General features: G+C 47.2%; 1 protein-coding gene across 1 annotated transcript in view; it reads right to left on the bottom strand.

The window, feature by feature from the left end:
* SLC15A1 (solute carrier family 15 member 1) overlaps positions 1-8,162 on the bottom strand; it is a 38,344-nt gene extending 30,182 nt beyond the window's left edge. Inside the window, exons 1-7 of the mRNA XM_063101515.1 lie at positions 8,157-8,162; positions 6,984-7,122; positions 6,747-6,888; positions 5,770-5,889; positions 3,661-3,760; positions 3,346-3,436; positions 890-973 (exon numbers count right to left, since the gene is read on the bottom strand). Of these exons, the coding sequence (XP_062957585.1) occupies positions 890-973; positions 3,346-3,436; positions 3,661-3,760; positions 5,770-5,889; positions 6,747-6,888; positions 6,984-7,122; positions 8,157-8,162 (682 nt within the window). The remainder of the gene's footprint in view (positions 1-889; positions 974-3,345; positions 3,437-3,660; positions 3,761-5,769; positions 5,890-6,746; positions 6,889-6,983; positions 7,123-8,156) is intronic.
* Positions 8,163-12,662: the final 4,500 nt, after the last annotated feature.

Genomic DNA, 12,662 nt, shown 5'->3' with positions numbered 1-12,662 from the left:
TCTTAATCTGCCTAAATAATATCAAATCTTTAAATGTCCAACTCCGTTGATTCCTTTTCCTGTCAACCTTTTTCTAATCCAATTCCCTCTGAAACGATATGCTCAGAGCACGTCTGCTGGCAATACTTCACACTGTTTTGTTTATTGCAACTTGTTACATGGACTTTAAAAAACTTGTCAATAATACATGAAAAAATGCTCAACATCACTCAGCATTTGGGAAGTGCAAATCAAAACCACACTGAGATACCTCAAACAATTGCAGATAGATCTACCATATGACCCAGCTATCCCACTGCTGGGAATACATCCAGAGGGATGGAAACCATCATGTTGAAGGGATACCTGTAGTCCCATGTTTACTGCAGCACTCTTTACAACAGCCAAGAGTTGGGACCAGCCCCCATGTCCATCATCAGATGAGTGGATACGGAAACTGTGGTACATCTACACAATGGAATTCTACTCTGCTCTAAAAAAGGATGAAATACTACCATTCGCAGCAACACGGATGGACTTAGAAAAAATTATATTAAGTGAAATAAGTCAGGCACAGAAAGAGAAATACCACATGTTCTCACTTATTTGTGGGACCTAAAAATAAATAAATAAATACACAAACATGGGGGCAGGGAAGAAGACACAACAATCACATTGCTTGAACTTGTTAAGACAAGTGAACAGATATGATGTTGACGGGTGGGTGGGGGGAGGTAAGAATCGGCAAAGGGACATGAAAGTCAGCTACATTGTATATTGATAAAATAAAAAGTAAAAAAAAAAAAAAAAAAAGCCAGGAAAAAGCCACCATAAAAAAATATTAGTCAATAATTAACGTAGAGCCTGACTTGGTCATAGGCTTGCATTAATTCCACTGATTTCTACTTACTGAGCGATACAGCCATGAGAGCAGCAGGAACCCCAAACGCCAGTGGGTAACAAGCCTGCTTACTGTGAATTCCACATTGCTGAACTGGGAAGAAATGACAGGATTAAAATTCATTATGGCATTGGTGATGTGCATATTGTTCCCATTAAAAAAAAAAATCCCTCCCTGGTTATTACATGTTGTTTTCACTTCATGTTCTAGACTTATCCATTTGCCTCACTGATATCATTGCCAGCTGAGCAAAGTAGCATTGGGGTAGAAAGAGCAGGAGATGGAGACAGATTCTAATCTTTGCCGCTAAATAGATGTGTGATCCTGGCTTGACCAAAAACAGTGGGCCCGTTTGTTTGTTTTGTTTTGTTTTTGTTGAAACATAACTGATTATACATATTTGTGGGGTACAGAGTTGACTATCGGTATTTGTGCACAACATGTGATGATCAAATAAGGATAATTAGCATATTCATCATTGCAAAATGTAATCATTCTTTGTGTCCATTACCCGATTTCTCCCTAACCACCCCTTTCCACCGCTAGTTATCACAGTCCTGTTCTCTCCTTCTGAAAGTTCAACGTATTATTGTAATTGCTCTTTCCTTCCCTTCCTCCCTTCCTTCCCTCCCTCCCTCCCTCCCTCCCTCCCTCCCTCCCTTCCTTCCTTCCTTCCTTCCTTCCTTCCTTCCTTCCTTTTCAGCTCCCACTTATGAGTGAAGACATGCAGTATTTCTCTTTCTGTGTCTGGCTTATTTCATTTAATTTTCTCCAAGCTCATCCATGCTGCTGCAAATGACAGAATTTTATTCTTTTTTATAGCTGAGTAGTATTCCATTGTTTGTTCTGTGGATTTTCTTAGAGGAGGAGATAAATGTGACCCAGATACAATAACTTGGATATATGGGACTCGGTAAAATAAGATCAAAAGTGCACTGGAAAATCATTACTGCATGTTCCTATATTTATGCCAGTTAGGTAACAATTAGATGATTTGGTCAGAGGTTGACAAACTTCTCTGTGAAGGGTCAGATAGCAAGTATTTTAGGCTTTGTGGACCGCTTCGTCTCTGTCTCAAATCAACTCTGCTTTTGTACGGAGAAAGCAGCCATAGACAATATGTAAATGAATGATCTGGTCCAGATTTCTGGATTTGACCCATGGGCCATAGTTTGCCAACCGCTGACCGAGGGTTATTTTAGTTCTGAAATCTTAGGGTTGATAAGGAAAAAAATAAGGCTTTGTAAGGGGCAACAGAGATTACTGGAAATCCTTTCAGTGGAATGCTGGAGTCTCCAGGAATTATCTAATCCTATAGGGGTTTGACTTTGTCTCTGTCTAGCTATTCCACAATTCTGTAGAGGAAGAAGTAACTAGCAGAAAAGTGATAGTCATGCACATGTTTCCTGTTCATAACTGTGCGAGGGATTCCTGGTCATGGCAATGCAAAATATGTTTCCCCTGTAAAGAATGTAAGTCTTCCTTAGTCAAATCCTCATTTGATGGATTGCAACAGCTTTCCAGTTAATTAATAAATTAAATAGAATTTTGTCACATGTTCATTTATATTAGTAGGAAAATCGTAATTTTACTTTTAAAAAAAAATTCTCCTTTACCACAGTCTATAATTGAAACATGCATAGTGAGTACTCTGGTAGAATGTGAAAGTGCAAGAGGTGAGAGATTGTCACTCAAAAACAAAAGCTATAAAATTTTTATATGAAACATGTTGGAATGGGGTCTAAGTGTCTGTCATCTCCAAACAACTATTCTATGCAGAAATATGTAAATCCTCATAAAATAGTTTATTTTGTAATTTGAACTGATTCAAGTGTGGGCACCATGGTCTTGCTACGTTGTCTCCAATAACTAACTCCAAATATTCTCTCCACACGGGAGATCCACCGACTCTCAATGGAGCGCTGGCAAACACAGACACCTGAGTGTCACTGGTAGCTATTGGTACTACCTCCTTCTCTGGGTTGTTCTTTTGGAAATACTTGAGATGATAGGAAAACAAAGGGTAAGAACTTGCCCGCTAAATTCTTCTAAACTCACAGAAACATCACTGGGGAGCAAAGCCTGGAGGCTGAAGTGTCAACTACAGCCCACGCAGGCAGTGTTCCAAAAAGGCCTCTCTTGTCTCTTATCTCAGACCATGAATTGAACTTTGCATTAATAATAATTTAGATGGATTGATGCTCATGCTAAGGATGTTTTAGACTCTACAGTGGTCATTGGGATAAGGGATTCAAATAAGACTAGAAAAGGAGGTAAAATTTGAAAGAAGCCCACCTTCTGAATCTTAGTGTGTATTTCAGCATGTATGTGACAGCTGACGTATACAAGGAGAACAAAGGGACAAAGAAAACAGACAAAACAGAGACTTAGCCTTTTTACCTTTCTTTCTCACATTTAAACAAAGAAAACCAGAAGATATTTCTTACCCTTCAGATATTTCTTACCTCTGAGCGTGGGAGTGATGATTGTAGAAAGCAAACTTCCAGCATTAATGGCCAGATAAAAGATGGAAAAAAATCTGTTTCTTTGTTTTTCCTGTCATGGAAAGGATACAGTTAAACTGTGATGACTCTGGCTACATATCAACTGAGAAGACAGCTGAGGAGCTGACTTCACCTCTAACTTAATAGTGGTCAGCATCTGACTTTCACAGGCACTCGAAAAGAATCAAATGGAGAAGAGACTTTGTGGCCGTGAAATCTGATTCCCGGATATTTAGAATTCATTGATGTGGTTTCCGTGGAGACACATGCTCTCACCTGGGCTTCTTCAAACTGGTCTCCACCAAATGCAGACACGCAAGGCTTGATTCCTCCGGTCCCGAGAGCTATGAGAGCGAGGCCGATCATGGACAGTACCCTAGAGAGAAAAGGGGGTGCAGAGCCTCGAAAGCAGGAGCCTTCTCTTTCCCCTAAATTCCCTCAGGGACCAGGTACAGTGGTAAACACATAACTCACAGCTGAATGAAAACTTGAGCTCATGGGCCTTCAAGTTCCTACCTTTGTCTAATCATTTAATATCTAGAAAATGTAAAGCACTAGTTTGAAATCTGAACAAAGACTTACATAGGGAATTCTTTTATAACCTTATCATTTCCAGTAAAAGCATAGGTAAATGAAATATTAATTGAACAAATAAAAGTATTTTGTCTGGTGCTATCATAATAGACTCATAATAGTCATTAAATGACATTGGAAAACATGATTTCATCACAAAGCAGAATATCAGGTTCTGTATCTGATATTAATTTGTTTACAGAGTACAGAAGACTGGAAAGAAGTAGAGCAAAAGATTTCTTGTTATGTCTAGGTGGTGAGATTAAGGGTTATTTATTTTAATTTACTTTGTATTTTCCAGGTTATCTGTAAGTGTTTTACCTCCTGGATTGAAAAAATACATATATTCATAGCATTTATCAGCCCTCATTTTGTAGTTATGTTAAATTTACAGTTAGGTTCTACAAATTTCAGGTTTTACAAGTGTGTATCCCGTATCTTCTTGATTGCTAATGTTGCTTACAAATACGAAAAAAAAATTATGAAACAGATAAAGTCAAGGCAGATATTGCACAGGGAAAGAATTTCTTAAAAATCATGCTTCCTGAGTTGATCTTCCTTAATCAACCAGCCAAAGCACCTCTTCAATCTTGTTTGCCTCTTAATACAACTTGCGTTTAATGTCACTCTAAGCATTTAAAAACATGGCCAATTGAATATTGCAATACCAATTACTCTTATGAGAATCTTAGGCATGTTCCAATACTAATTCCATGAAATAAAAAAGTAGTTAAGATTTCTTGAGCACTTACCACTTAAGTGCTCAAGGTGCTCAGGCAGTGTTCTAGGTGCTTTCCCTGGACTAATCCACACAGTCCTACATATGGTAGGTACTATTACAAATGAGGAAACTGAGGCACAGAGGTTAAGAAACTTGCTCAAGATCAGACAACTAGTAAGAGGCACAGCCAGAATTTGAACCCAGCCTGGCTCCAAACTCTGTGTTCTTAATCGATATTGCAGATTAGAAAACTAAGGCACAGAGAAGGCAACTTGCTGGAGGCCATGCAGCTGCTCCGTGGGAGAGCTGGGAATCAGAGCCTGACAGTCGGAACTGACAACGGTGCTCATAGCCATTCCCCTGTACCACACTGTTCCCTCTGGCCACCAAGGAGGTTGCATCAAGGGACCTAGTCTGGACAGCAATTTGATCAACTGACAAACCAGAAATGCAGGGACTGTGGATACTAATCTGAGTTTCAATTATATTTTCCCAGCCCAAAAGATGGTTTACTCATAGGTCAAGGAACTGAAGCACAAAAACAGGAAACACAATAAATCTTGGCAACTAGTCTCCTGGGCCAGACTGCAGTGAAGGGAAATTAATCCAGCAGAGGAGCATTTGTCAGTAACATTTGCCATCCAGAACCCATCACAAAGGCCTGGGACAAATATTTATGAAACTCAATTACTAAAAAATAAGCAGGAGTGTGGTACAAGACAGAAAACCAAAGGTCCCAGAGTCTTGAGGAAATCTGGAGGTGTTAAGGATCAAGGTTTGTGGGAGGTATGTCCCTCTCGGGAAGATCAGGACTAACATGAATACCCTGCCCACTGACCATACATCGTGTGGAACGGGATGGCCCGAGACAGCCAAGCCTCAGCATGACGAATGCCCCTAGACAGCCAGCAGGACGGCGACACACTGAAGCCCCAATGCTGAGTCCATTAAACAGCCTTCTCCGTACCACTGACGAGGGAGGAAAAGCCTCCTCACACCCACGGCGAAGTTCAAGGAAAAAGATGAAGAGATACAGCGCCAAGCAGCCGGGGGGTGCGGTGGGGTCCGGGCAGCCACCATTGTCTACTCACACGTGCACGGGAAGGCTGTCGGGGGTCCCGTCATGGTTGTGGTCCGTGAGGTCATTGATGGAGCTTACCGCCATGACTACTTGTCCAATCGTGTAGACGATGGAGAGTGACACAATTGTCCTTTGTTTAAAAGGGGTAAGGAAATCAAAATTAGTGGCACAATAGCTGTTCTCTGCCTGCTCTACCACAGAAGACCCCTCCTTTAAAACACACCGGAGCCCAGGCACGGAGGCACGTGGTTCTCAAACGTGAGCAAGACTGGCACCTGCCACAAAGGCGCACCGCACACAAAGGCAGAGGGAGTTTGGGCTACAGGACTGAAAGGCGGGGAAAGACACACCTTACCTGTCAACCGTTTCAAAGATTCAACGTCTTACTTTACTGAACTACGGATAGGCCAAATAAGTAATATTTGGTCATTTTTATAGCATTCTCTCGAGACAGTGAATGTCCTTGCGTCTGCCATGTCCTTCCTCTGGCCTGGAGGAACCACTACTTCCTTCCTCACTGAGTCCTGGGACATTTCCTGGCACCCTCCATGGGTTGTGCTCTTGGAGCTCTTGTTGGAAGGCCAGATGGGTGCCCCCTCAGCCACATCAGACCAAGTGTCATCCCTGCGCACTAAACAGTAGCAGGAGCCCCTCAGCAGCCAGGACTAGTACTAGGGAGTGTGTTTTCCTAGTTCCTCAACTCTGGGCCTCACACGTCACCCTGCTCCTATTTCAGGGTGAGACAAAGACACCATGTCTGTTTGAAGGAGGGAAACCCTCTACGCATGCTCCTTGCATTCACGTTGCTAGATGCCAGGTGCTGTGCGAGGCCCCTGGGGACACAACGTTGTATGGGAACAGGCCTGCAAGTGCTCTCCTAAGAGCCCACGTTCCTTGAATCTTCCTTCCCAGATTCCACCGTCCCAACCGCAAAGCTTGTATTTACGCTTTGGCTTGCTTGTTAACCAGAGAGTTCCAAGCACTCACTTGAACTTTCCCAGCCACGAGTCAGCGATGACAGCCCCGAGAATAGGCGTCAGGTAGCACAGAGCGACGAACGTGTGGTAGATGGCCGTGGACAGGTTGTCGCCCCAGCCGATGAAATTCGTGAAGTACAGAATCAGGATCGCTTTGCACAGAGGGCGGGGGAGAAGGGAGACAAAGTTAGGACGGTCATGGCCAGTGCAGGCTTCCCGAGGGGCGCCACGTGGTGGCAACAGTTACCTCTCATTCCATAGTAGGAGAATCTCTCGCAGAACTCGTTGACCACGATGAAGAAGATGCTGAAGGGATAACCGAGGCAGCTCTGTCGAAAAGAGAAACAGTGTGGGACTGACATATCCATGTGCTCACACTGGCGTCGCTGCAGAAAGAGCAGCCCGTGCACACTCAGTCACCGAGCAGGGACCGTCCGAGGGGCAGCCGGGATGGGGATGTGTCTAGTCCCGTGCAGGGATCATCCCACACAGAGACAGCAGGGAGTAGGGCAGCAAGCTTGGCTGCTAGTCTGGGAAGGCGGGTTCCCAGCATTTGGCAGAGAGGACACCTCACCCGAGACTCAGGACGGCTCCTCATGCGTATATGGGAAGCCAATGAGTCACAGTTGTGAACATTTAGCAGCCAAAGAGATCGTAAAGTTTACAAAATGAAGATCCATGGAGAAGGAAAAGGGCTACTCACATATGATTTGGACATTCCTGAAAGAAAAACAAAACGCCCATATTAGAGTCAAGCACGACAACCCTGCCTGCCACGTGCGCTCTGGGCCCCTGCGACGTCTCAGGGCAGCAGATGAGCTGCTGGTCCCTTCAGCCTCCCCGGCCCGGCCCAGCTGGCCTCCCTCCCGCGTGGGGCTGGCGTCTGTGTCCTGCTGTAATGAGCCCCTCGGGCAACGTCCATGCACGGTGGGAATCGAGAAGCAGAAGCTCAGGAATCACGCCCAAAACATCTCCTCCTTAACGCACTGCAAACGCTGCCCATCGGGGCAGAATCTAAGCAAGTTAGCGTGTTCTTCACTATCTCCTAAGGTCATGGGCTTTTGCCAGGATTAAATAAGTGACATACAAAGTGCTGATGGGAGCTTTCCACAGCCAGGCTTCCACCTCCATTCCTCACCACCTGGGCCTGCCAGCCCCTCCCCACACACAGACGACGCCAGTGACACCTGCTGTCTGCTCAGGGACCAGGCTGTGAGCTCACCTAAAGTCCTGCACACATAGGACAGCGACTCCTCTGCAGGGACGGCCCCACCCCTTTTAATGTGCCCCTTCCTGCCCATGCTTGAGTCTCAGCACCGAAGCGTCCTCTGGCATGCCTACGTTACGACGTGTAATCATGGACAGTTTATATTCTAGATGGAGTCCCTCGAGTGCAGGAATCACAAGCTGCCCAGCATACCGCCATCTCCGCATCCCAGCACCTTCTACGACACCTACCACCAGTGGGACGAATGAACCAGAAGAGCATGAAGAAAAGGCAGGAGAACAAGCAAGTCGGAGCCAGCCAGGTCCGATGGACCCTCCTGTCCCTCAGTCCACAACCCCAGCCCCTGCTCTCCTGTCTCCCCTGAGTTTGGCAGGAGCTGAGCCATACCTTGTCTCTCGTCCTCACACCTCTGTGCCCTGCTCCCTGCACCAACACATGGCCCTCTATTTATCCACATTGGTCACATGCTGCGCCCTTTTCCATGGGAATCCATCCCCTCCCCCTCACCAGTCCCTGCTGACCTCATCCTTGAGGTCTTTGTTCTCAGGGCTCCCCGAGCACGCCCTGCCTCTGTTAGGAATCAGTGACCCTGGAGCTGTGGGTCTCACACGCAGGTGTGCCCCAGAGTCACGCTGCTGGGCCCCGGCCCCCAAGGTGCTAACGCTCAGGTCCAGGGTGAACTCTTGAGCTTGCATTTCTAATGATTCCCAGACGCTGCTGCCGCTGGCCTGGACAACGCGCTTTGAGAACCACTGCACCGGAGAATCAAACATAATCCTTAAATCCCCATCGCCACCCACATGGCGCGTGCTGCCACACAGCTGCCTGTCTGAAACGCAGCTCGACTGGAAATCAACACTTGTCACTATGGCCAGTATCTGGGGAGACCAACGAGTCCCTGTACCCAAAGACTTGTGTTTCTAACAGGTTCCAAGGTGGTGTCAGTGCTGCTGGTCCAGGGGCCACACTTTGAGGACCACATTCAGGCTGTGATGTCTTGTGGCCCGATGGGCCCAAGTGAGTAAGTCTGATCACTTCCCTAGCTCCGCACACGCCGGTTGTCCAGAGGAGAAACCGAGTTCAGAAGCCGACAGCACACTGACGTCTCCACCACGGCTCCCCACCAACATCTCACACCCTTCCCCATTTGGGACCCTTCTTCAGAGGGGTCACTTGCATTGTCATTATGTGCAAGTCCCAGGCCCCATGCCACCATGAGCAAAACCACAGCCCTGCATGAGGAACTCTTCCCTGGCCCTGCCCTGCTCCCCCCTGGCCATACCCTTCCTCCCCCCTCGAGTCAGTGGGCCCAGGGGGCCTCACAGTGGGGGGGGTCTTCCATTCTTGCCTACTTAAGTGCATTTTAGATGCTGTTTTAGTCCTGTCTGAAAACGGGAAATAAACTGTCCTGGCCTCCCAGGACCCCAATCCCCCCCTCTTTCTGCCTATTAAAGCTCTGGATGGAGACTCCCCAACACTCATAAGCTGATTTTCTCCCCAGTTAGACTCCCCTGTGGGGAGGGCAGCCCATGAAGAGTGGGGGCCATGCAGTCAGCCTGTGGTGGGATCTCAGCTCTGCCACTTGCCAGCTGTGACTGGGCGAGCCTGTCCCTCCTCCTGCCAGCACAACAGGCGGCCATGGCAGCCCTGGGGTGGAGTCTCAGGGAGCAGGAGCCCGAGCAGAGCATGCTCTGCAGCGTGGAAACTGAGCACGTGTTGGGCATGTGCCGAAGAACCGTTGTGGTGGTATTTCAGTGACCTAGTACAGTGCTCAGATTCCTGCTCTGCCACTCACTGGTGCCACTGGCCCCTCCACACCCACAGCCTCCCTCAGCCCCAGGAGGCTGACCTGCATGGATGCATCAGTGTCCCCATGTCCCGCCCTGGCTTCCACCGGGTTTGTCCAGTGGGAGGCCCAGGAAGATCAGAGGGAGGGAGGAAAAGTCAGGTATCCATTTTCCCAGTGTCCTCCCCGCAAGGTCACCTTGGACTAGCTGTGTCTCCATCTGACTCTCCCCTCCGTCCAGGTGTGGGTGACTGTTCTTTCCCTCATCCTTCAGGCCAATGGGGGTAAGAGTGGGGCAACTACCGGCCAGGGTCCATGTGCTACCATCTACAGTTCCCTGCCCCCCCCCCCACTTTTTCTAAATAGTCCCTTTGTGAGTAAACCCTCCTGCTCTGAGTATGCCATCTGCTTCCCGATAGGACCGTGGTGGTCCAGGGCACAGGTGCAGATGCACACGCTGCCATCTTTTGTCACCCATCTCCAGTGACATAGGAAGGACCAATCAGGCAAACCCGCCTTGTGTAAGCTCGACACAAAGCCGGCTGTTGGAATTATTCACAGCGCGGGGTTTCACTGCACGGCTGCATTTTCTTGAGGACACGGATTGCCTTGGGATGCTTGGTCTGCCTAGGCTTCAGATAATGGAGCCTGCCCACTGTCTCCCAAAGACGATGCAGGAGTGAGACCCGCATGGACGCTCCTGTTGTCCTCCAGATGGCCTTTCTCTGGAAAAGCAGGAGGGAGCTCTGAAAACCCCAATTCAGCAGACGCAGCCTGCAGCTTCATTATGATGATTCCTCCCCTGTGTTCCTTGGAACTTTGATTCGCAAGCAAAGACTTCATCTTCACAGGTTCCACCTATGCTTTTTTGCTAAATATTATTTAGCACCTATTATTTGCTAAATAATAATGGCAAAGATGTTGTTTCCTTCAAACATATACAGGGTTACAAAAAAGAGACCAAAACATTCAGAGAGCTTAGATCTTATTTGAACAATCATCATACCCAGGACTAAATTATAAGGAAAAAATTCCTTAACTCGTTCAAGGGCAAATCTGAGATTGAGTACCCAATGATTTAGTACTTCACTCAAGAAGCATTTTATTTCCTGAAGTTTATGCATTCCAAAGAACTGTTTTTATTATTGCAGGGCATAGGCTGCCAAACTCTTACAGAATTTAGAGTTATCTACTAGATGGAATGTTGCAGTCAGCATTTCTTATCTTAATACACCTGTGTCAACAGGACTGCTATCTTAGAAAGCTCAGGTACAGAAATGGTGTGTGCATTGAGACTTAGGTCTGAACTCAGATTTCAGCTGTCACAAATAAGCAGCTGTTAACTTTGGTACAGTGGTGTCTGTAGTTAGTATCCTGATACTGAATCTCATCAGCATATTTGACTGGTCTGATGTTTGTGGCATCACTCCTGGACCACTGGGACTGAACTATTGATCAGAGCCAAACCGAGTTGGAATCCAGACTCCCACGTGGCGAGCTTGGCCAGCACCTGGCACACAGTAACCACTGCGTAAGTGCTGGTGCTTCTTGCTGTCCTAAGCCTAGCAATGGTTTTGCCTTTCTCTTGGCTAAAGAATTTAATAAAATAGATATATATTATACATTTCTATGATTACTGACTTGGGGGTGGGGCGAGATGGGAAAAACGAGGAAGGGACCCCCCTACTCCCCACTACTTAATGAAATCTCCCCATTAATGCAAATATTTACTACAAGGCATGTTTCATATTTTGAATAATTTAGGAATAAAAACTCTAACTTTAATGTTTTATTGCTTAGATAGCAGTAACTCCCTCAGCGACATGAAGGGTGCAGAGAGTGCATTTCTAGGAGGTGGACTTGGGAAGTTAGAAGGAACAAGACATTTTGCTGAGGTCTAAGAGAAGCTCTCACCTGTGGGAGGAGAGAAAACTGTTTCCTATCATTACCTGGAGTCAAACTGAGGAAGTAATGTAAGTTGCGCATAGTGTTTTCGGGGCCCTCCCGCAGGGCTCAGCCTGCACACTGGTAAGCAGTGGCCCTACCACCTTCACTGTACTCCACAGGAACAGCCTCCTTTCCACAACTGCCTTCTCCCCCACTGAGAGCGTCGTTACTCCTCTGACACATCGACAAATAGCTACACGAACACAGCACATGTGATGGATGGCTTTCAGAATGCCACTTTAATCAGTCTGCTGGTTTGAGCTACCACTGCCAAGAGCAAATGAGTTATCTGTCTTTTGAGAATGAAGAAAGTCATTAAATCCTAAGAGCATGAAGCTACTTCAGAAGTATGGGGAGAGTGGCACTAATGGCAGAGTGTGGGTTTTATTAAGTGACTTTGCAAGACTGGCAAGATGACACTGTAGGGGACGGCTCAGCCCTGGGGACCTCACACGTGTCCACACAGGTCACCAGGCAAAGGCTTGACCACAGCTGATCTGAGTCCTGGCAGATGCCCCGTGGTCCTCCCAGAATACAGAGGGTGGGGGTCCCTGAGGAGCCCCCCTGTCCCTCACCTCCACAGTTCTGACAAGGTGGGCTTTCTCCCAGCCCCTCAGGAGAGAGACGCAGACATGAGACCACTGAGTGGTGGTCTGGCAGCGGCTCCCCAGCTGTGGGTCCCTGCCCGACTTGCCTTGGGTCATCAGCCCTGTTGTTTTGATGTCACCCTCTCTGTGGTGTGGGGCAGGGAGCCCAGGAGTTGGTACCCTCAGCTACTCCTCCTGCACTGTCGTGTGAGTCATAAACGGTCTCACTGTGTCATCACCGTCCATCCGTCAGGCCTCGCTTTGTGTCCTGTGTGTGACAGCCACGCCTCCACCTTTCCTTAAAACATCTCCCTCAACCTGGGTGTCTGCTGCCCAGGTTTGGGGGCAGCACTTGGTCAGCGTATGAGTTTTCTAGGG

Source organism: Cynocephalus volans, chromosome 7 (genome assembly GCF_027409185.1).
Source record: "Cynocephalus volans isolate mCynVol1 chromosome 7, mCynVol1.pri, whole genome shotgun sequence".
NCBI classification, from domain to species: domain Eukaryota; kingdom Metazoa; phylum Chordata; class Mammalia; order Dermoptera; family Cynocephalidae; genus Cynocephalus; species Cynocephalus volans.
The sequence above is the reverse complement of the archived record's forward strand: the minus strand, read 5'-3'. Positions and strand labels throughout refer to the sequence as shown.